We start from the raw sequence: 25,306 nt of genomic DNA, 5'->3' as shown, positions 1-25,306 counted from the left end.
ATGGCGTCAAATGCCAGCCACATGTTGGAAGCTGCCTTGGAGCAAATGGATGACATTATTGCTGGTAAGAGTTTCTGTTTCACTGTCAGACCTTTCACAGACTGCCCAGTTCATAATTGCAGACCTTCGTAAAAAAAAAAAATCTTAGGGATATTAAATTGTCAAGGATAAGTTACAAACAAGAACTAGAAAATAGTTAGTAAAGCATTTGCTCAGGATGAGGGATTAGTTTGTTTCCATTGGAGAGGTTTGGAGGAAAAGGAAGAAAGCAAGTTTTTGATACTTTTCTATAATTTGTCTTCTTCACCTAATTTAAAGTGTTTGCATTTGTATTGCTTCTCTGTGGTCTTGTAAATCTCACCGTATCTTCTTTCTGAAAAATAGTTACAAGTTAATTCCCATTGACTTCCCTTCTGTATTTTCTAGCAGAGGTGGTACATTTTAGACAGAGGTGTTTGTCCCTGTTTTTGCACAGGGTCAGAAGACAATGTTATATTAATAGAGGTGACAGTCCAACCATTAGCACACTCTAATGACAAAAATCACAGATGACTAATAATCACTCCCTGCCAACTGAAAATACTTACGTTACAAAAAAACGAAGCATTTGTCCATATTGTGTTACTGTAACTTTAATTTGACTTCAGACAGCATATATGAAAAGTTATTTCTGCAACTTAGACATGATGATTACAGTAACCTTCAAGTTTAACCTCTAATTTGTGGACTTTAGAACCCATAGTGTATGATATTTGAATCCAATGAGCTACATTGGAGCACACCAGAAACCCCAAGAGGCCATTTCAGAGACTACCCTTATTATACTGCATTCACCTCTGAATCAGTTGTATACTCAGTACTGATATCCAATAAATGAAGATGCTATAATCACATTTTCTAAGTTACTTTTCTGTTGATGTCCTGTTTTTCTTTCCTAGGCAACATGGGTCAGGGGCTGTTCAGTGCTCTTATGCAGTTAGGTGGCCAGGACAGCAAAGACTCACAGTGTTCCTCACAGTTGACCACTGCCCCACTCGAAGACCCGGCCCTCAGGGCTCTTCAGCTGACAGAGGCCCTCAGGGCAGTGCTGGAGGGGCAGGGGAGTGAGGAAGAACAGGACTGTCTCAGGAAACAAGTCTCCACTGATACAGCACACGTTATTCTAAAATGGCTGGAGAGAGATGAGGTGAGTGCTGTGTCAGTCACGTCTAAAGACCCTCAACACACAAACAGGGATGGACACCAGACCAGACCACCATTATATAACACTTAGTGTGCAAATCCGACATCCAGTCTGAAATATCCAAAATGAATGAGAAAGGGTAGAGAATTTTGCAAAGGCATATACCCTACGGCCTATACATTCCAAGACAACATTGGTCCATGGGTTTTCTTGGTTGTGTGATATGGTGGTCTTTGATCCTGGACATTACCATCTGGAGGGCTTTTTCATGTCTGCTAAGAAGTAGTGAGCTGGAAGCTGGATTTACTGCAAACTGCACCGGTAATGAGATCCAGAGCTCCTGTTTAAAGTGCAGCAGTTGCTCCTCCTTCCAATCCCTTATTATCTTCATCCGTATACCCCTGCGTTAATATTCTCCCCCCTTTTCTGCAACAATTGTTTGATCTTCTGGGCCAGGCTACTTAAATTTGATATTCTCAACTTTACAGTCACATTCTCTTTCAGTCTCCTCCATTGCCTCCTCCTCCCCTTCTGCTTTGCTTTTACTGACTTTTTGCTCTGCACCACATCTGACGAGCATATGCTGCAGAAAGTTTCCTCTCCCCTGTGCCCCTGTAGGAAGCCCTGCTAAACTCGAACGAGAGGTAGTTCAGAAAGAGTGAGAAATACGGACAGAGAGAGGTACGGGAGAAAGAAAGGGAGGGCAGAAAAAGATGAGAGATCATGAAGTGCAGCAGAAATGCAGCAGAAATGCAGCAGAAATACTGAAGCTGTTTCCGTGTGCTTGAGAGAGAGAGGAAGAATGCAAAAGGGGGAGTTAGAAAGAGGTAAAGTAAAAAAAGTGAAGAAAAGAAAGAAATGGAGTACAGCCAACTGGCATAGTTTGAGTTATTCGCCTCAGCTCTAAAAGTCTCAGGCTGCCCAGATTCCAAACCACACGGACTAAGGTCCTCTTTGCTCTCTCTACAACTGCAATATGGAGGGTCTGTAAAAAAGAGGAGAGTTGGATTCAGGAAGATCAAGAGCGCAAAACAGTTAAGAGACATTATTTTGTCCCACATTTTGGTATCTGCTTATCGTCCTTGATACTTTATAGCACTGGCTCAATTTAGTTAGTATACCATTAAGAACAAGACCTCCAGTACAATGGGCCTGCAGAATGGAGTATGATATTGACTTCTACAAACACTTTGCCTGGCTTAGAAAGGTAAGACATTCTTGCATGACTGTCCTCATGTCTGCATTCTGAAGGTTTGCACAAAGGTTTGTTTTGGTCTTGCAGTGTTGTTGCTTTCACAACATAATTATGGTTGCCATGCTCGATAATTTGGGAGGTGGACGTGCTTTGATTGTGAGTTGAAGAGGTGTGCTGCAAAATATACAACACATGCACTCGTATAGCTCCTTGAGGACAGGAGAGAGATAATGTAAGGAATAAGCAGTTTACAGCTATTTATGGTACTTCAGAAACATCTTGTTTTAGGGTGGAAAGTAAATAGGTCACCATATTGGAGGGTCGTTCAATGCACAGCAAGTCTGCCAAACTGGCCACAAGGTTAAAGGGTTTGAGGTGAAAGATAAATGGATATGCATGTCAGCTGTGATCATTTCCTGCCACTTAAACCTGTAGGGAGTCTTTCAACAGCACATACCATCTTGTTACCATTAAGAGGGCATTAGTCCTCACGTTTATAATTCTTAGTGAATGTTAAATCCATAGAGGAAACATTTTAATGCATGTACTTGTCAATCATTAGTATGTAAATCTTTTGAGCTTTTGGACCATAATGTATTGAAGTCATGATAGCTATCACTTGATCATCTGTACAGACAAAATAATTGATTTCCCCCTAAAACACAGATAAGACTCATCTTTATGACAATGGAATATGTTTGAATTAATAGTGAATAAGTAACTTGAGTAAGTAGAAATATATTTAACAAAAAATACAAGATGCTCCACAAGAATAACTAAAATATGAAAAGATAAAGACAGACTGAATTATGAGGGGGAAAAATAGAAACACCTGTACTATGCAATGCAATGCAGTGGCCCTGTATTTACTTCTCTTCTTCATCTCTGTTCAACCTCGTCAAAAACTCAAAACAAGTTGAGTCAAAGCAACACCTCTGTGACAGTGTCAAAAACTATTACAATTGTGAATTTTACGAAAGACCAGTGCTGCTTGTTTGACAATACCTCACTGGAGAGTAGGGGTGTCTTCGACGGAAGACATTCTTCGTCAAATAACACCCTAGCGATTTTGTCAATCAGCAATAAGTTGAGTTATTCAACAGATCTGTAAAACTGTTAGTGTCTCTACAAAGAATCATGGAAAAGCACCACTTTAAATCTTGTGTTTACCAGCGACGTCGTCATTAATAAGTCATTCATTCTGCATGAAAAAAGCATCTTAGTCGACTAAGACCTAACCAACCAATTAGTCAACTAATTGACGGGGCAGCCCTACTGGAGATTGTTCACATTACTGTATTAGGAACAGTTTAGTAATGTATGGTAGTCCAAGTTGTGAAGCACTGTTGCCCAATATTTTTGGAGTTATGAAGAGTATTTCATAATTTTAGATTTATTCTGGAGTTAGGTTGAGGAGGTGGATCTAGGTTTGGATGTTTTAAAAGTTGGCTGAAAAACAGTTTGAAAATAATTCAGCACACAGCAAGAACTAAGAAAGCTGCTCAGAATTCACAAAACTGCCAAATACTGAACCAAGAAAAACCAAGGGGACTAGAGGAGACTGTGTAAGACACCCTTGCTATTGATCAAATGAAGTAAAGTAAAATCTGCCTTTTCGGATCTGGCCGGAGCGTGTTTGGTTATTAGCAAGTATTATTAATTATTGATATTAATACTATTATCATTATTATTAATAGGAATATTAACATTACATTAGTAAAAACGGGTCAGCATCCTGGGATCAGGAACTAATAGCCAAACTGTGGATGAAGTCCTTAAATTGGTGTTGACGTAAAGTGTCAATAGTCAAAGTAATATAATAATAACATTATTATGCATCATGCTGTAATAATATTCCACATTCAGAGTGTAAAGGGAAGGTTTGATTCCGAGCTCCGACAACAACCAGCTATCATCACAACACATATGCACAAAATAATCACAGAAAACTGCTCTTTGAAACTAAAACAGAGTTGATGTAAAAATCTACAGTAAACATCAACATAAATTATACAATTACAAGCATACTACCTAGACAACAAACAGGGGTGAACGTATGGGCTGATGTTTATAGTCTCAGTCACATCATGGCAGTGTCACAGGGACTCCTTGGGGTTCCTTTGGGGCTCGTCCAATGAGGCACCAGTGTTGTGGTTTAAACCAAATATCACACATGTGAAATTTTAATGCATGGTGGTGCTTGGCGTCGTTTAAACCGGTTCAGGCTTTTATTTTAACATGTAGGCCTCTGTCTTTGTTCCACACACATGGTGAAGTCCCAACAACACTTAAAGTATGCATACTGTAAATTCAAATAGTATACTGCTAAAACACATGCATTCAGTTTTTTGATGCAAAGAGTATAATGTATTAAAATCTTAATGGCAGTTAAAAAAATATTGCAAACCATTTGCTGGCTCATGATGTACGCTGGCCTACAAATGTTTTCATGGTTGTGGTTGAAAGCCTGGATTTTGGAGAAATTTGATCCCATTTGGTTGCACTTTGCTTCTCTTGCACTGATGACTCTGAAATATCCCTGATTGTAAAGGCAGCCCTGTGATTAGCCTTCATCCAACATTTTCTTTTTAACACTGATCCGTTTGTATAAAATGTTGGACACAATGTTAAATGCTGGATTAGGACCTGTAAACCTCTTACAGATTTTTCCGCACATGATCCATTGACACAATAATGTTTGAGTGTGTGTGTGTGTGTGTGTGTGTGTGTGTGTGTGTGTGTGTGTGTGTGTGTGTGTGTGTGTGCGTGTGTACGTGCATTTGTGTGTACGTGTCTGAGACTGCAGCCTCAGTACACACTGTTAACATTGAACAGTTCTGTATTAACAATGTACTTACAGAATGTAATGGCTTTATTCTGAAGGTAAACCTCCATTCATCTGGCAATAGTGAGTCCTACCAGGAGCGGTTATCACGTCTGGAGGGAGACAAAGAGTCACTAATTCTTCAGGTGAGATTTATTACTTCTAACATTTAAAATACAAAACAATACAATATCTCTGTCTCTCTATGTATTTTTAAAGCTATAACTTAAAGCATTAAAGGAGATTTGCTTATGAAGGTGAATCAATTCCATTGTGTATAATCCTTCTCAAATAAAAGAGGACATATGACACCACACTGTTAGTGGAAACTAATTCTTAACAGTGCCCATATCACACAACAGCGTGACAGGAGAGCGACAAGGAAAGAAAGGACAAAGGTAGATCCGACTATTATGTTGTAAATATTGCGCAATTGATGTATTTCTTTTGCATATGTGAAGCAACAGTTATAAAGCTGGGGTTGGTGCTCTTGCGACACTAGAATGTTTTGTTTTTTTGTGATGTCTTTGTCTCATCTGTATGTGTGTAGGTGTATGTAGTTATGAGGACTGCTGAACAAGTGCTTATCTCAGGCAGGTTGAGGCTAGCACCACCATGTTCTGTAGCATGTAGGTGTGTGTGAGAGCAGGTGCTCTGTTTGTTGGTTTGGCCTAACATAAAACATTCCTTTAGAAAATCGGCTCCACTTGGCTGGTGCGACCGGCATTTTAGCATGCGATCAGCTATTGTGTTAATAGTTTCTCTGGGGATTTACATTTAGCGTGTGTTCTGCTGACATTACTGGAGCCACTGAAGTGTTGCAAAAGGATCATTTATTTCTTCTAAAAAACTTTTGCTAGGCTTGGACTACAATTATGTGAGAAAATGTGAATTTAAATGATGGGTAACTGTTTTATGGTACATTGTTTGGTGTAAAGCAATTAATTAATCTCCACTGTCCAAACACACACAGGTGAGTGTGCTGACAGACCAGGTGGAAGCTCAGTGGGCCAAGATCAGCGATCTACAAAGTTCTCTGGTGGAGCATCAGCACAAACTCAACTCCACAGAGGAGATGCTACAGCAGGTACATGGCTTTAAAGACCTTCCATCAGGAGACATCCTGGTATTATATATCAATATTATCCTATATTTAATAAGATGTGACAGGGTCCCAGACTGTCCATCTATCTTTTAAATATAACTCTTCTGCAGATTTTCTCATAAACTGTAGAATGTAACTCATGATGAGTTTGGCTTCCTGGGAACAAATTCCTTCCTAAGATTCCAGTGTTTATGGCTGCAGATTACCTTGACGACCAAACTATTTAGGACGCTCAGACTCATTCCACGGCAGTGTCTCAGAGTGCTTATTTATGCAGGGCCAGACTAGTCGTCTGGGCAGGTGATTACAGCACCATTAGCCACACCCCAACCTGTAGCCACCAAGACCTTGCCTGCTGACACAGAGAGAGAAAGAGAGAGAGAGAGAGAGAGAGAGAGAGAGAGAGAGAGAGAGAGAGAGAGAGAGAGAGAGAGAGAGAGAGAGAGAAGGGACAACAACAGCTTAAACAGTTGGAGAAATGGGAGGGATAAAGAATAGGGGTGGTGCTCCTTTAAGAGAGAGTGTGTGTGTGTGTGTGTGTGTGTGTGTGTGTGTGTGTGTGTGTGTGTGCAACTTTCAGTTGTTTGCTTTTGACTTGAAACCTACTACAAAGACCTTACTAAACACTACGAGAGACACTGAATTAAATGGCTGTATGACACTTTAATCGACTGAAACTACAAGACACTTGAAGCTATTACATCTATGATGTACATACACTGACTCTTCCTTTGCTGCAGGTGGACACTGGAGTAAGATGAACCAGGTATTAACCAGAATCAGTTTTCCTCATTCTGATAATACTGTTTTTGTAGATGATTTTAACCTATTCTGACCAATTTATTGTGCCAGGAATGTGTCTATCTGATGAGTTGAGAACCAATGTTCAGTGTCTACTTCTAAGTTATGTGCTGTATGTGCTGTGTATCAAAGGGCATCCAGGGTTGGTTTCTTGGAGACATGGTCATTATGAGGCTTTCGAAATGAGCCGTAAATCTCTTTCTGGTGACAAAGCTCTAATATTTTCCATGTGTACACTCTAGAAGAAGCCCAGCTATTTTCCAAAGCCGGAGTTTTAAATGGATGTATATGTACTGTTTGCATGCCTCTGATGGTCATATCTGGACTCTAAGTGATTTAACACCTGCTTGACATCAACCAAATTAGTAATACATCTGCCTGCATAGCAGGCAGATGTATTACTACTTAACTCTTCACATACTTCAATCAACTTAACTCTCAAGGCTGACAGCCATTCGGGACAGATAGTCAAAGAACTGTATCGCAGAATCTCCCTCAGCACCAGGTTTGACTGGCAGCAGTTCACAGGAACAGGAACATGCACCTGTCAAAGTTATTTTAATGTTCTTTCTATGAATGTTTTGCATACTTTTGGTATCTTCCTCTCTCACTCTCTCCCCCTCTGCTGTGTACTTTGAGTGAGCTGTGAAATAGGCATTATAAATAGTGGTCATGGGTTGTGTATATTTAGCCACTCAAACAGCGTCTGAAACCAGTAGGTTTGTCTGAGGGGACTGTCATTTCAGATCTGGAAGCGTGCGTTGCTTCATACTTACTGTTGCCTTTGTTCAGTAAGTACAGAGCATTGTGTATCATTGAAGTGATTATGTATGTATCTGTATATAAGTCTGTTTGTGTTTCCTCATGCTCTTGCTGTATGTTGTTGACGACAGGAGCTCCTACATAGGACGTCACTGGAGAACCAGAAGCTGAATCTCTTGGGGGAGGTGTCCTACCTGAAACTAAAGCTGGCAGACATGGAGGGAAAGCAGGGCCATGGGGCTGAAAGGCAACACAAAGCAGAGGTAGGGCTCAAAAGGAGTTTTGTTTTCAATATACAGTAGAGTACAGTCTCGGTAATGTTGTGTTGTTTAAAGGTATTAGCCAATATGTATCCATCAAAACAATGTTGTCATGTTGAGTAGTGCTGGTGGAGTTAATTCATTTGCTTTCCTTTAATTAGTAGCAACGTTTCCTAAGTTTCTGCTATTAATAATCTCACTCTTATGAATATTTTGCAATTGAACTTCATATTCTTGACTATGTACATGTGAATGACTACCTTAAGAGTTTGTTTCACTGAGGACTGTTTGAAAGGAGGAAGTAGTTAAGATAAGATCCCCAGGAACTTCTGTTTTACTTCAGTCTTTGGAAATGTGAACCTAACTCTGGCAGGAATGAAGAGGGTACACATACAAATCTGCCTTGTGTTCGGATGTTTTTAACCTTAAAGTCAGCAGCTGATTTTATGGAAGATCATAAACGGTTGCTAAACAGATGGAAGGGAATATTCGCTGTTGTTGCTGGGCAAAGTCCACAGGAAAAATGTCTCGAAGGGGTTAAATTCTTTGTCAGTTTAAACTGAATCATATATTTGCTTAAGACCAATGTGTTAAGTTACCAGCAGACATCCTGGGCATTTAGTGACCATATGAATTAGAGAAAGAGGAAGCGGGGAAAGCAGCACTATTACCAGACAGGATACTGTAATGTATGTTGTTACTTTCAAAACACTGCTGGTCAAAGAGCCTTTGTGTCCTCGGGTTAAAAGAGTTCCTGCATAGCAGAGCTGGCGTGATGAATAGTCGGCCAATTATGAGTGTGTGTAGGTTTTGGTGTTGGTATGTTTGACTTGGCCATCCTGTAAATAAAAAACTGGTGGCATGTTCGCAAAAACATTTGACATAATTTAAGTACTTGAAAAAATATATGTATCAAAATATGCTTGAGCATTTATTAGGCTTTCATTTTCATTTTTAAGCAGAAACAGCAGACTGATTCAGTACACATGATTCAGTAGACATTGTAGTGGTTTCATCATGTGCACAAACTCAACGTTCCCTACAACAGCTGTTTGGGGTTAAGGAGAATAGAAAGAAATTTGCTTTGAACACTTGGCCTCCCATGTGCTGCCTCTACTACACAAACATATCCACACGCATGTTGGTACCATTTGCACACACACACACACACACACACACACACACACACACACACACACACACACACACACACACACACACACACACACACACAAACATGTGGAAGCCTCCTTGCAGTGGAGCCAGTAAGCTCACAGTTAAATTTAGCCATGAAGGCAGTCCATATCATCTGTCATATCCGGCTCTACCGGACCCCAAGTGAGACTTCCTCTGTCCACAGTCCAGGCATAGCTTGGCCGCTGTTTACGCTCTTTCAGAATGAACAGGGGCACGGAAGACCTCTAAAAGATGGCAAACCAACTCGCCGTCTTGTAATTTATTAATGCAAACGACCCATTTGGATATGCTGGAATATGGCACAGCATGATGCATAATAATGTTAATACAAGTAAATCGCAGATAGTTCTGGTCCATCAACAATACATAATAATATGTGTTCACCTAGACCATATGAGACTAAGTGGGCCAGTAAACACACACCGGGACAGTTAGTCTCATCTGGTTTATGGGGAACAGCCAAGGGTTTGTGTTTCCAATACAAAATCACTTGCATATTTATGCATTCAAACTCAAGACCAAATCTACACTTTCTCTGGATTGTATTTACACACAAGTAGACATACACTGACTCTGTAGTATTTCCTCTACTCTCTCTTAACTTGTCTCTCAATTCTTTCCCCCCACTGCATCTGTCAGACTGTTGTGAATTTCATTAGTGAGCTGCAGGAGCAGATGTGTAGGTTTCAGAAGGAGATCAATAGCAAGATTCAGGAGAAAAAGGCCTTGGAAATGGAGATGCCAGCTGACATCAGCTCTCCAGTGGTGAGCCCCACTAAGTCCACTAAGGGCGAGGGCTCAAACCCCTGGCCGTCCTGTGACAGAACCTCAGAGGAGGTTCCAGAAGTGCCTGATGGGAACACACACAGCCGGGAAGAGGGTAGCTCAGATGCAGATCGGCAGGACGACTGTGAAGAAGAAACTGTAGGCACTTCCTGTCTGCATGACTTCTAATGTTGTGTGCAGCATGGCTTGTCTCACTTTAGTGTGTGTTATTCTTAGCTTCAGATGTAAATGAAGCTAGAACTCACTAAATATCCACGGCAGTGCCAAATGCCACTTTGTAACTTGGTTGATCTCTTTTGAAAAAAAACATTTTGCATCAGAGTGTAACACTAATAGGTGCATTTCATGTACTAATATTGTGTGAAATAAAATGTGCAGATGTATTAAACCTTACACCTGAATTTAAACTAGCTAAATGTTCTCAAACATTCTGTTTTAGGGCTTACTTAAAGAGCTCAGGATTCTTAAGGACAAAGTGGAGCACCTGGAGGACCAGAAGTTACAGTACGAGAACAAACTCAAAGCAACAAAGGTAAAAGAGAGTTCTGATTTGTGTGGTGTCTTGACGTTGCAATACACCATCAGTGCCCACATTCCACTGTTAACTCTCCACTCAACTTTCCTAAACGCTGTCCAATCCAATGTTCCAGCCAGCTAAGTGAGTCATTCGGTTTTGCATGGACACCTATGTTTTCTTAAGAAGTCTATTTCACCTTCTATTACTGAACTAGTTTTAATGGTGGCTTAGTCCTTGCATGATCACATTGTATTAACATCTTAGACTTTTGTGAGCAGTTTTTGTGGCCACCTTTTGTCCTCTTTTATGATACAATCATTATCTTTCACATTCCCATCTGTCTTTCCCATCTGGTACAATATCTGTCCCCAGTCTGTGTTTTAGGGTATATTTCATTGTGTTGCTCTCCCTAGCCATTCACAACGTAGTTTGATTCTACTACTTCATTCATAGTCACACCAGATTAGATTCAGCTTCTCATTTTTAAAGGTTGGATTTATCCACATACTTCAATCAATTTGGAAGTTGTCTAAGGTCCACCTGGTTTGAGGCACTGTGTATGTGAATACTGTATATTACCATCTGCATTTCTTTATTTTTTTTATGTTAATCAAATATCCTGGCATCTCTCCATCAACTGGAGGCTTACCAAGAATTGCAAAATGAGCAAATAATACCTTCTACAGAATGTGTTATTCTCAGTCTGAACCGTTAGTTACTGATAGCAGACTGTCAAATCAATAGTTTTTTATCCAACTGGGAAACAATCCTAATACTAGCTATTGGTATGAGTACATGTATTGTACACCTAAAACAAAGGATTTCAAGAAATACAAGAGGTTTATGATTTGGTATATGGAATAAAAGGTGTATTTTCCACCTTTCACTTTCCTCTTCACACAACACACAGACAGAACATACTGACAAATACTTCAGGCTGGACTTAACTGTATTGGCATCTGTTTTTCTCAAACTTACCTCAAAACAAACTAGAACTAGAAAAAGACTGTATCCTACAACATTGGAGTTTCAATTGGGGAACTAAAAACTGGCATTAAGATGTATGTAAATGTCTTATTTTTCAAACTAGCTTTTAGCTGTGCATGTTTAAACAGATGTGTTGGTACATATAGTGCACAGGATAACATGACCTTTCTGCTAAGATTCCTCACTGTGTGACACCCACAGGCAGAGATCAGCAGCCTTCAGCAGCTCCTGCTCAGTAAGAACGTGGAGATCGAGAGCTTGCACACACAGCTGCTGGCCAGACCCTCTCTATTCTCCGAGAACCCGGAGAGAGGTAAGCAAAGCACCCAGCCTCAAGCCCTCGACCAACCTGCAAACCACAGCCTCTCACTCTCACAGAGTTACCCAGCCTGATAGGTGACACAGTTAATGACTCCTCTTTGCATTTATTAACTTGCAGTAACATTCTTTGTTAGCCTTTAATAAACATTCTCATCACAGGTCTCTGTCTCTGTCAGAGATGTACAGAAAGAGGCTAAACACCAAACAGTACTTGTTGAAAATTATTTTTAAATCCATGGGCAGTGCCTACTTTTGATCTTGTATCTATTTCCTTTCTCAGACGGGTCTCTTTATTTCATTGTCTTTTGTGTTCTTCTGCACAGAGTGGCACCTTTGACAATCACAGACTGGGTTCCAAAAATACTTGATGCACTACCTCTCTTCCCTTTGGCCTTTTCACTGTCTTTATGGATTAACTGGGAGCATCATTAATTGTAATACAAAGACACATCTCTGGCTATACTGGCTGAGTGCAACCAGTCATTCACACCAGTAGTTATACAGGAAGTGGCTGTGCACTGTGCACCCATATATGTAAGAGCTGACATGGCTAAAGCTATGCTTGGAAGATTAAAAACAGACTTGTATCTAAAAATACATGGTTTTGGATGGTGAGGAATACATCTACAACACGCTAGCATGTGTTTTTGCTTTTCCTTTCTTTCTAAATAACCATATGCCACTATGTGGCTATACAAAATACTAATGTATATGACATCAGCAGCTTCCTATACAGATTCATAATCAGTGTGGGTTTTCTTTTTAAACATTTAGATCAGGAGCTGCAGAGGCTTCGGAGTGGAATGAAATCACTGGTAGCTGCCAATGATGAAAAGGTAAGTTATTACCACTGATATGGAAACCGATCCTTTCTCTTTCTGGTCAACAGCTGTATGTGATTAGTATAGAGCAGCATGTATGTTGGCATCTGTTTACTACGCTGTAAAAAGTCCTACTGGCCCGTACAAGTGCTATCATCATGCTGTTTAAAAGGTTAGATGGTAACCGTTTGTTATTTCTCTAAGACACCGCCCTCCAACCATTTATAGTACAGAGGGGCTTTTGTATTCTTCCTCCCAGAGAATCTTGGACTTGAAAGACTCAGAGAACAGGGCCTACATGTGGCACACTACTGAGGACACACACGTACACACACCCCAAGGCGAGCCATTTCAGGCAAAGCCACACTTAAGTAGGCCTCGATCTGCCAAGCCTAATTTTGGAGTGAGCTGCATTAAGAGAACTATGACAAATCCAGACATGGGCACCACTTCAAAAAACACAAACTGCACGCAGCTGGTTGCCACAACTAAGATTTCCAGCCAGGCCTGTGTCACTCCCTTCCCTATCCACTACTTTGACGTAAAGGCCATATGGTGAATGAGGGATGCTTGCGTGGGGTGTTGGTCAGCAATAGAGTAAACCAGTGAGTCCATATATGTGTTCCCTAACCTCAACATCTTAATTGGGTTTCCTCTCTGTTTTCTTCAGGACCGACGAATTGAAGAGCTCACTTTGCTCCTGAATCAGTGCAAGCAATTCAGAGAGGTCCCTCACACAGCAAGGCAAGGTAATCCGCTTGTTCACTCCTTTATCCTCCTTTTCTGGCGTTTGTATTTTGTTAGCATCCACGTAGGAGCCGAATGAATGCCACTAGTCATCCCTCCTTAAAAGAAAAATATGCCTCCACCTGAGTTTGTGGAAGAAAAAAATATATTTTCTTTGTTACTGTAGCTCCACCTGCTGTTCGTTCATTGTCAAATGGCAGGACTCCGTCAAGCAGCAGTGAAGAAGAAGAGAATGTGCTGATGAAGAATACTGACTCTGCCAGTGCACATTCGGTGGATGTAAAGTCTGAAGTGGGTACAAACTATTACAGCTACTAGTTCAAGTTTTTTGTCCACATGAAATCTTTTTGAATTATTTATGTGTTTTACCCATCACAGGTTTCCACAAGCAGCTCTTCTTCCCAACAAACATCTATTTCATCAACCCAAAAGGACAGTGATTGCAGGTAGCGAAGCAGCTTTTGTATCAATGGACGACTCTTCAATACTTTTAGTCGGATTTTACTGAGATCATTGTATTTCTATCTAATCAGAACAGATCCGCAGACTTCATCAAGCAGCATGAATGACCTAACAAATGGACCTTTACAAAAGGTATTTGTAATCATCATACAGATGTAATGTGCCAGTCATTTGCCAATTTTCTTTTAAAGTATGTCAATCCTGATGCCTTCCATTACTTGTTCTGCATTATATATATATATATATATATATATATATATATATATATATATATATATATATATATATATATATGCTACTGTTACTGTTTATTACATGATTGATGGAAGAGACAATTATATGTTGTACATATATTAACAGTTATTGTATTTTCTGTATCTGTGTGTGGTTTATCCAGAGTGGTCTGGATGACCCTAGAAGTCAGATGCTGCCTCTGAATTCCTCTCTGTCAGAGCAGAGTGTGAGCGGAGACAGCAGCAGTGAAATCCAGAGTCAAAAGTCTCCAGATGGGAGTGAAGATGGAGACTCCAGCCAAAGTAAATCCAGTCATATTACATCAGTCAATACATGATGATGGGCAGTGTGCAGTAATAATCCTTAATGTAGGATTAAACTTCATTTTTTCAGAGCCAGTTTTTGCAGAGCCAGTCATTCCCATGAGCAGATGCAGTATTCATAGTTGGTACAAACCACTTTCCTTTAAACAGACAATTGCGCACCTTTGATCACTTCTAATTGCAGAGGCTCCTGTCAGAGCAGATGGATTGTGGGATGGGTTTTCTTACCAAACACACCCTCTCTCTGGTTCTGATTGACCACATTTAAACCTACTCCACCCTTCCTCAGCTTGACTGACCAGTTTTAGCTTGAACCCCACCCTGACTTCTCCCTGCTGTGTTCTGCTGTAGAGTGGTAACTGACTGCAGCACATATAATAAAGATCACACCGTGTCAAATTTAGCTTAAACCCCATGGGGCATTAACCAATGAATTATTTGCCAAACCCAATGATCTGTAAACTGTGCTCCCTCTCCTGAATAGAGCACTGTAAAAAGGCCGACTGCCACATGTGTGCTACGTTGTTCTTAATGTTCTGTTTGGTATGCAAAGAGATAAAACAAAATAATCTTGTATTGCGTTCTACTTAATCATTATCGTCATCATCCATATTCCGTCTTTAACCATGCCTGCATTTAGACAGTCTGATCTTTTCAAAGTTCCCATTATTGAAATGTTAATTACAGTGAGGCTATGTTGACAGTGAGGCTGCTCTAATTATCATAAGTGTCATTTTTAACAAATGCATCTATAAATGTTGCATAGCCCTCCATAGTTCTACACTTTGTACCTGACTAAGTACCAACTGTGGTTTTTGTAACCTCTTGCAGGAAAGTTTGAGAAAGTTGATGACAGCACTTCAGGCAATAATTCCCCTGTTCATTCTGGAGCAAACACACAGCCCAACCAACGAGCTGTGGGCTCACCAGAATACATGAAGAATAACAGGAGCTTTAAGAGACTCTGGGGAAAGTGAGTGTGGGAAAATACATTGATACATCAACACTACGTTATGAAGGACAACACATATGATCACCAAGTAGAGCAAAAATGGACAACCAAACATTAAATAGACCTAAATAAAGTATGTACTGTATGTACTGTAAGTCTAAAAACATGTTTTATATTATGTATTCAATTGAGTATATTATTATATATTGTATATTAATATTACTAGCTTAAAGAGAGAACAATTAAGAGAGATAATAATGAAATAGTGTGTGCATACAGTATGTTAAACTATCCTTCTATACACTTGCCCTACTATCACACTCACCAAGTAAACACTATAGAATTAATGAAGTTACACAATTACACAAAACTGTCAGATTGATTTCCCTAATAAATGATCAGCGTCATTAACTTTCAGTATTAAAGACTGCAGGAAGTGTATTTTACATTATCCCCTTCTATCACACTATCCTAATGTAAATCTTATTTTTTTGTAATTTTTATCAACAATGATGTGGACATGTACTGATTGTGCCAAATATAATATAATTTTACTTTGAAAATGAAAGTAGTTTCTAGCATGTTAACCCTCACTCATACAGACTTCGAAGAACCCAGTCTGGAGGGCTCCAGGCAGTGGATCCAGATGCCAGTCAGTTTAGAAGAGGGGGACTACGTGCGACAGCAGGACCCAGGATGACCAGGACCCCCGAGTCGTATGACTCTACACGGTAAAGCACAGTACTACTGTATTCCTATTTCAAGTGTTAAGGGTTTGTGTCAGCCAGGTCACTATTATAATTTTTTCTGTACAATATTCAAAACACTAATATAGCAGCTATGATACTTTACTTTGCTATTAAAAGATATAGTGGAGTAATGTCAACCTGAGCAGACAATGAAGTTGCTCTTCCTCTGTGTGCTGAAATCGGAGTTTCTCTGTGTTTTTTTTACATAGCCAGGTCAGCCACGCCTGCATTTTAGTCCATGTTTGTGCATGTGATCGTTCCCCACTGGTTAGCTCATGGCTGCTGCTCTGCACTGCACTCGTGGTTACCTCTGATAACGCAGTCCCAACCCATGGCAACACTGTGGTTTCACTTAGACTCTACTGAAGAGTAGTGCCGACCATTCAGTTTCCCTTCAGATTGACACTGTTTGCTCTGCTCGCCCTGTACGCTGGCCTTTTTAAATACTTGGAATACATCTAACAATGTACTAATGTACTAATCTGATTTATGTTTCTTTATTTTTTTATTTTAGTGATATGAATGTTCCATTCAGCCAGTGGACCAAAGAGCAGGTATGTGGCTGGCTCGAGGACTATGGACTGGGCCAGTATGTCAATCTCACTAGGCAGTGGGTTGAAAATGGACAGACGCTGCTGTCTGCCACACCTCAGGACTTTGAGAAGGTCAGAGAATTACTATTAGTTATTTGAAATAAACACTGTGAAAATATCATAAAATTTACAACTCAAGTATTTAAGTATTTCATCAGAAGATATATATATATATCATGGATATGTTGGAAACTTAAGAAGGTTTATCAGGCTAAAGTAAACTGCATGGTGTGTGGGTCCAATCTTTAGTTGTATTGTAACAAACAGTCCTTTCTATCCTCAGGAAATGGGTATGAAGAATCCACTGCACAGAAAGAAGCTGCAGCTCGCTCTAAAGGCATTCACCACTAAAGTTATAGAGAAGTCATCAGACCTGGACTACATCTGGGTCACCCGTAAGACTCTTTCTAAATGGAATAATATTAACTTTTCATGCTGCAGCTGCATATTCTCATGTCAATCTCATCAACCAATACAGAGACTTCTCATGCCACAAATCAAACAAAGACATATAATGTGTGAGACATAAATGTATTAGAAAAGATGCAAACATAGCCACTGCCAGAATTAAACATATTTTGTGTGTGTGTGTGTGTGTGTGTGTGTGTCTGTTTGCAATAGTAATGCATAAAGTGACAGGAAAGTAAAGCAAACAGGCAACGTAAAGTTAAAAATGAGAAGACTGTATCTTAACTGAACAGTTACAGTAAACATGTTTTGACACCTGACAGCTATTCAATTGAAGTGAATACATGTCATATTTTTTGCCCATTTAGGCTGGTTGGATGATATTGGTTTGCCTCAGTATAAAGACCACTTCCATGAGGCCCGAGTGGATGGTCGAATGATACAATACATCACAGTGGTAAGACTTAATCCTGCATCTACTATAACATTTACTACTAAGTGATGGCCTGAAAATACATGTATTAACGTGTCAGACATATTTTAAAAACATGTAATGAATCTATATACTCTTGATAAAGTTCACTGATGTTCCTTTGCTGATCACGCAGAATGACCTCCTGACTCTGAAAGTCACCAGTCAGCTTCATCATCTCAGTATTAAATGTGCCATCCATGTCCTTCATGCCAACAAGTTCAACCCCAACTGTCTTCGACGTAGGCCAGGGGAAGAGGTAAGCCAAGATAGAAAAGCACAAGTGGAAGTTATAATTGTGGTTGTGCCAGCGAGCGGTGTATGTAAGAGTTGTATTATGTTTTAGGTTGTATGTTATGTTGTGCTACAGTTTTTGTTTAAATACTGCTCTTAGATGGTGAATAGGTGTCATCCCACCAGTTACCCACAAGATGGTGTCAGACATAACATGCTTTCATACTGAGCACATTGTTTCTTTCATACTGCTTGCCTCAAAAGCCCCAGGGCTATTAAAGCTTAATTCTGCTCACTTCCAGTCTATAAAGGAAGGGTCAACCAGTTGTGAGTCAGATGGACAATTTATATTTTTTACTTCTTCAGAAACAGCCCTCTCCCTCAGAGGTGGTGCAGTGGTCTAATCACCGCATTATGGAGTGGCTGAGGGCAGTGGATCTAGCTGAGTACGCTCCGAATCTACGGGGCAGCGGCGTTCATGGCGGGCTGATTGTAAGTACTGTATTTTGACCTTATCTGCAATTTTTTTGACCTGTAGACCTACATTTTTTGACCCTGTAGACCTAAATGTGTTGCTGTTCTCTACTGCCAAAATGCTTTTCAACAGATCCTGGAGCCTCGCTTCAGCTCAGAGACTTTGGCGCTACTGTTGAATATTCCTCCACAGAAGACTTTGCTCCGCCGCCACCTTGCCACAGCCTTTTCTGCCCTGGTGGGACATCAGGCCACGCAGGAGAAGCGAGAGTATGGCAATGCTACAGGCCATATGCCCCTGACTACTACTGCTAAAGTAAAGGTAAGACAACAACCTTCAATCAAAATGTTTCAGTGGTTGTCAGCAGCATTAAATCTAAATGATGTATTAATGGGTTAAACTTATTTTGTGTTTTCAGCCAAAGAAGCTGGGCTTCACCCAATTCAGTCATCTCAGAAAAAGGAAACCTGATGAATCTGCAGACTATATTTGTCCAATAGACAGTGGAACACTGACAGTGAATGGGGTTTCCCGCCTGCCCTCTCCAGCACTTAGGGGCCTAAGCCCCACCTTGGAAAGACCGGCTGTGAAGCAGGAGCAAGTGGGGATAAAAGCTCAAGCTAATGGCCCAAAACAATAATTTAAAAATACAGAACACTGCCTCTCACTCACTCAATAACTTTGAAATCAGTGTAAATTCTGATGAAGAAATGTTCCCAGGATTTATTCATGTGATGAATTGCTGGATGGGCTGTAAACGTGCTGTGTTAAGCAGGCGATGTTAATTGTTGTTAATCTATTTTTAACCAGGGGTTGTGAAAGAAATATTCATCAAAGATGGTGATGAATGGTAACATTGTGTGAAAGCTGCTCTCTGCATTCCGTATACAGTTGGATTCCAAAGCTTAAACCTTTGCTTGAAAAAAATTAAACCCAATATTTTACTGATCATTTTGTATCGAAATAGTTAGAATATTGGTGACATTTTATGGTTATACATCTGGAATAAGTATAATAATTGATACCAATTACTTTAAGAGTATCATTCATTCATCGTCTGTATGACTGACAAAAAAAGTATTAAAACTTAAATAATGTTATTTTTTGATGATTCACTTCTGCACCTTTGAATAAGGTTTGTTTGCAAAAGAGTCTCCTATCCAAATGGTGCTTTGTTTAATACGATCTTTGTGAATATGCAGTAATATGATCAAAACAAGGTCAATAGCTAGTCTTTTTTTTTTGGAGACCAAATGCTTTTGCTGCCATCTGGTGCTTAATTTGATGCTTACTACTGTCAATGAACAGCTTGATCATATTTACATGTATGGTCAATTATGGCTTATGCTAGTAATGTGAGTAACAGATGTAGTTTTCAAGCAAAATATGAACATTTTTGCTGTATATTTCATGAAAGTTGGAGAGACACATCACTTCCTGATGATTGATCTTAGGACCTTGGATTGGCAGTCTATTGTTTGGTTTAGTTCCAGCCCAGGTTGAAAGTGGATGAACCTGAACATGTAATGACTTAAATTAATCTGCTTTGATTTTGTTGACAAGGTCATTAAAATAAATGAGTAAAACAATCCATGATCCTCTTGTTGGTGAATATATATTAACAGCTTTATTTCTTGGATTTCAACATACTGTAAATGTTTTTCTTTATAAGTAGCCTGAACCAGATCGTAGCGTATCAGACATGTTTGCCTAGATTTGGGCTAGATTTTCCTCTGGCTTGCTATTTGCTTTTTTTAACTATGTCCACTTCATCTGATACCATGGTGTTGTAAGTATTAGACAGTTACTGTATTCATCAAATGAGACAGCATCTGTATTAGAAGGCGTATTCTCTTTTACACAGACGGAGGGCTGTTGTTTCAATAAATGACCAATTTGAGTCCTGGTGAATCTACTAGGATTCTGCTGGCATGTCTGTTAGTGTCGCAGACAGGGCAGCGGTCAGCTCCCCTCTAAACCCTCTTCCAGAAGCACAAAGTCTCAATTAGACAAAACACAATAATTAGGAAATCTTTTACCCCTGCATATCATTAGTTTCCTAACAGAGAACATCCTGATCAATGATTACAAATGACATGTTCATAAATAAATTAGTCCTACTGATAAGTGTGTAACACAACTCAATTGATCCACGTTAAATGAAAAATAGAGGACTTGGGAAAAGAGGATTGGGATGGGGGGGGGGTTGCAAATGTAAAAGCCAAAAATACAAAGGAGATAATTTGAATATAACATGTTTTAATGTTTGGGAAATGTCTGATGCAATTTGATAAAAGGCAGCATAACCATTTACAATAGTTAAAGGTATCCATATTTTAAACCAGCAGATGTCAGTGTTGCCTGTGGATAAGTGCCATAAATACTACTTCACAGTTAACTCACTGAGGTATTCCAGTGAGTATTTAACTTATTTGTCATTTTGCATTATTGTTAATTTTTTTTCTATACTGGAGTAAGTCCCACTGCTTCAGCCCTCAGTTTACCAAAAGAGCAAACAGCGTGTTGGACCACAATACTACTTTAAACTGGAATTATTGGAACATGGATCATGCCAGCACAAAGGACGTGAAAGGATTTCAACGTTAATCAAAAAATAGTTTTGAGTCCTAAGTGGTTCCAAATGACAGTTCACTAGATTGTGCATAGGTCATGTGGTTGATGGACAGTCCAGGATTAGAAACAGAATATAGTGATGTTAGAGGCAGTGCTAGACTCTTAGTCAGAATACAAATACTCTCAAAAATACATACAGTATATGAATTTAAAAAATAAAAAAAAACATGGCTGTAAATGTTATCACATTTCTATATTTTTTAACTGAGCTCTCCATTCTGTTGTGTGTGTTTATCCATGTGTTCAGAGAGGATGTCATTGTTTATAATAGTGCATCTTAGCTAATTTCAATAATGTGATCCAGCCTCCACTAGCTGACAGCTTAATAGCTATTATTTGTGTCACCCTCACGCATAACGCTTTAGCCGTAAATTGCTATGCGCAGAGAGTGTGGTATGACTGACATCTTACCTTGTAATATGATACCTATTATTTTAATTAAGTGAAAGTGATTGTGACATTTATTGGTTTCCGAGTTACTTGATAATTGCAGTATAAGAACAAAACTGTAGAAATAAGTTATTATCGTTTACATTGCATACATGATTTGCAAACCCTTTGATAATGGTTATACATTATTCTCCCACCGAGACTATCATTTCATTTAAATACATCAGAAATAAAAACACTGCATTGGTGATGCAACACAAACCCCCTCTTGGCAATGCCTGAGCCCTCACTCTTCTCTCTTCTTGTCACTGTCTCATCTTCTTTCTTTGTGTTTCCATGTGTGTATGAGAGTAATGTTTATTTATGCTGTATCAATTTTGCGGTGACATTTTCCATTTAAATTATAGAGGCCAACTTACATTCTGTTACCGAGGCTCCTTTCTAAGTAATGCCAGTAGCCAGTGTGTTAGCGCTTTAAGTCATCACCCTGTCTGTTTGATCTATGGACTCACTCAGATGTCTTTAGTGGAGCGTAATCATGTTTTTATATGATGTCACTGGTCGTTCCTGTCATTAACTTGCCACCAGCTTGCCAGTTTGGGGAACATATTCGATGTTAGGGTGGTGCATGTGTTGCATACTCCCTATCCTGCCACTAAAGCTGTATCTGTCTCCAGCGCACCAGTTTGTTCTGACAGGCCTGCCACAATGATGACTGCATCACCCAGATGCGGCTGAGCAGCTTGCGAGCCAACTCTGACACGCCGTCAAAAGGAGCAGCCAGCCGTCTGCATGAGCCTTCTTCTGCCCCATCAAACCTCAGAGCCCATCTCTTCCTGTACAGCCAGCCACCATCAACCTGGATGTTTCTCTCTGTTTGCTTCTCATGCTGAGATCATAACAATCTGGATTGCATGTTGTTGTTTAGTATTTACTCCGAAATTCAGTCGTGATACATCTCCTTGAATTATCTGCCGATGATCTAAACCCATCAGCATAGAAATTGTGACAGTGTCAGTCCAAAACCAGCGTGATCTGATGTGATTTGGGGAACTAAAGTAGAAGAGCTTGGTTAGGATTAGCTCCGACGGCGCCAAGGGGCCTTTTATTGGTGGCCTTTTTATTGGTGGCCAAGGCCACTTGCTCCTTATCATGCTTAGTTTTTGGCCATGAAGGAGAGGAGAGACAACGTTGATTATGAGATAAGACAATTACAGGAACAAGTAGTAGATCAAGTATATCTCCAATCCACCAAAGAATGAGCATTGTGATAAAACTATAGATTCCAGAAGTTTTGGACCACTAAGACATTGTGACTAACACCTAAATCAACCTTTAGGGTCAAGGAACTCCCAATAGTGAGTTCCTTGCAATGGAGATGGTGAAATTTTCGCAAGTGGTCTGAGACTAAAACAGCTAGACAGGGAGTAAAATGACAAATTCTATCTTAATTAAGGAAAGGATCTGGAAAATGTAAATAAGGAAAAAGGCAGTTGGGACTGTCCACCTTAATGTCTGAGTGGTTGTTCTGGCTGCCAAAACTATTATAAAAGTGCTGAAACTCAAAAGAGTTCATATGTCAGAGGAATAGAAGCAGTTTCCTTACCTCAGGCATCATCATGGGTGATCAAGACTGACATGCATCACCAGAAGCTTTCATGTCCGATGAGAACACCTGTCTGACTCTCTGGGTGAAAGTGGACAGAGGAATGCCATTGCAGATAACATTTCATATGTGCCAAACAACCTGAGTGCAGTTCTTTACGTGGGTTGGTGTATTCTTATTCTTTGGGGCCCAATACAGGGTTACAACGAAAAAAGTCAATCAGTAGAGGTTAATGTGGACAATCTGTAGAGAACAGACGATGAATGCAAAACACTCTTTTGCAGTGTAAAATTGTCATGCCAGTGACATGGTGTATGTGTTTATTTATACAAACTGTGCTGTATGTCTGGCTTTTTTAATAACTAGTTGCAATACCAGTTACAATGTAGGTTTACCACACTAACCAGGAGTAATTAGCTCCTATTGTTTTCAAAAATCAATTAAGAGCTGCTTGCAGAAGAGATACTGTGTAAGTAGGCACAGTGCTGCTTCATGATGAAATCATGATAACGCGCTCCCAGTGACAATGTTTGTCAATCTTAGCAGGTAGTGCGTAAACCATGGTCTCTATCTCAGTTTAGCGGGTTAGCATGCTAACATTAGTTAATTAGTACTGAACACCAAATACAGCTGATGCTGAGCCAAACGTCACTGAGCAAAATTGGTGATAAACCAAAGTATGGACAAAATTAAATGAGTTCTGCAGATGATTATTCTCTTTTCTCAAGCATATTAAAGGTAAACATTAAATGCAATTATCACATATTGTGTATATGAACAATCTTCTCTTGACATGACATTTGAAGAGAAAATCTTCAAAACCTCATAATTCTCTACTACAGTGTCACTACTCAGTACATTGTATCAGCACAGGTCTCACAGTTAAAGACAGAGACTGACCTCACCAAAAAACAACAGCATTGGTTATTTGTTTTAAATGCTTAACATTTGTGTACTTACATTTTCCTGAAAAGCAACCTGTCGAGGTATTTTAGAAAATATCTGTCAGCATTGGTTGTTTCTTCAAATGACCTGGTGTATAAATTGATAAATCAATTGCAGAATTATGCATTGTCATGGCCCATCTCTCATGGGAAGAAGTGTTTACAGTAAACCGGTTTCCCACCTACAAAGACACAGCTGCTAATCTAAACACAGATCAATCAAAGTGATCAAACACAACACAAAAAAAGTGACAAAAATACACCACACAAGGTAAATTTCTATGGTGCTTTAGAAGTTTTCAATCATGTTACATGGCCTTCCTTCCAGGGTTGAGCTCAGTTGAGTGGATATGTGGATATATAGTTTTGTATGGATGTATTTGGATGTATTTGATTTCATAAAACCTAAATGGGCTTTGCAATACAGTTGCATTATCCCTTTCTCGATCATCCATTTCATTCAATATGTTCTGTGCTGTTTAGGAGGATCCTCCAAAATGTATAATGTTGTAAATCGTGGTTAGAGTCAACATAAAAAAAGCTTCTCTATTTTTTGTCTTGTCTTTGCATGAAAGCAGGTCTCTAAGAACAGTATATATCACCATAATTTTTCCTCTGCAATCTTTATGTGTAAGTTGATGTTATTTATGTTTTGGATGACGCTGCTCATACTGGAGGAAGGTAAACGTCTTGTAGTAGGTACTAGATGTCAGGTTGGGGAGAAGCCATTGTCAGAAAGATCTTTTAAAACATGTTCCATGTACAAGTTGGTTCACATTAAATATCCGACTTACGGTTAAGCCTAATTTATGGTTCTCCGTCAGGTCGACGGCGTAGGTACGCAGACCCCTACGCCGTAGCCTGACGTGCACCTCCAAAAAATCCTAACTACACGTTGCGTTGACGCGGACCGCAAGCGCTGTGATTGGTCCGCTCAGAACGTAATTTCCGGCAGTTGCTTTTTCCGGTCTGTCTTCCTACACCACCTCCGCAAACGTCTTCTCTGTCGTCTGCGCTTCAACATTTGCAATATAAGCATTTGCTCTTCAATATTAATATTAATTTATGTTGTCTATATGTTATATGTTTTTTTTTTTTTACTTTCAAACAGTTTTTGCACTTTATTATTATTATTATTATTACTATTGCACAATTCTCTATATGTTGGACAGAAGAGAAACATACTTTCGATCTTCTGCATGTTTGCACATTGCACAAAATTGACAATAAAACTGACTTTGACTTTGACTTTGATGAGCTCCAACTCTAAATGCAGCCGCTCCAACTTGGTCGCCATTGTTTACTGTGACCGGAAGAAAAAGCA

The 25,306-nt window shown here is 39.6% G+C and overlaps 1 protein-coding gene across 1 annotated transcript; it reads left to right on the top strand.

The window, feature by feature from the left end:
* Positions 1–19,977, top strand: ppfibp2a (PPFIA binding protein 2a; the record flags this gene model as incomplete). The annotated part of the gene is made up of 23 exons (XM_079217055.1): positions 1–64; positions 939–1,186; positions 5,262–5,348; positions 6,176–6,289; positions 8,002–8,133; positions 9,967–10,251; positions 10,553–10,645; positions 11,819–11,930; positions 12,713–12,774; positions 13,430–13,508; positions 13,673–13,797; positions 13,885–13,952; positions 14,040–14,100; positions 14,366–14,504; positions 15,357–15,498; positions 16,080–16,208; positions 16,741–16,891; positions 17,103–17,214; positions 17,596–17,684; positions 17,836–17,958; positions 18,300–18,425; positions 18,541–18,729; positions 18,827–19,977. 23 exons carry the CDS (start codon positions 1–3, stop codon positions 19,046–19,048), a joined length of 2,952 nt encoding a protein of 983 aa, XP_079073181.1. The 3' UTR covers positions 19,049–19,977.
* Between the last annotated feature and the right edge of the window lie 5,329 nt (positions 19,978–25,306).

Source organism: Taurulus bubalis, assembly GCF_910589615.1.
Source record: "Taurulus bubalis genome assembly, chromosome: 4".
In the NCBI taxonomy this organism is placed as follows: domain Eukaryota; kingdom Metazoa; phylum Chordata; class Actinopteri; order Perciformes; family Cottidae; genus Taurulus; species Taurulus bubalis.
The sequence above is the reverse complement of the archived record's forward strand: the minus strand, read 5'-3'. Positions and strand labels throughout refer to the sequence as shown.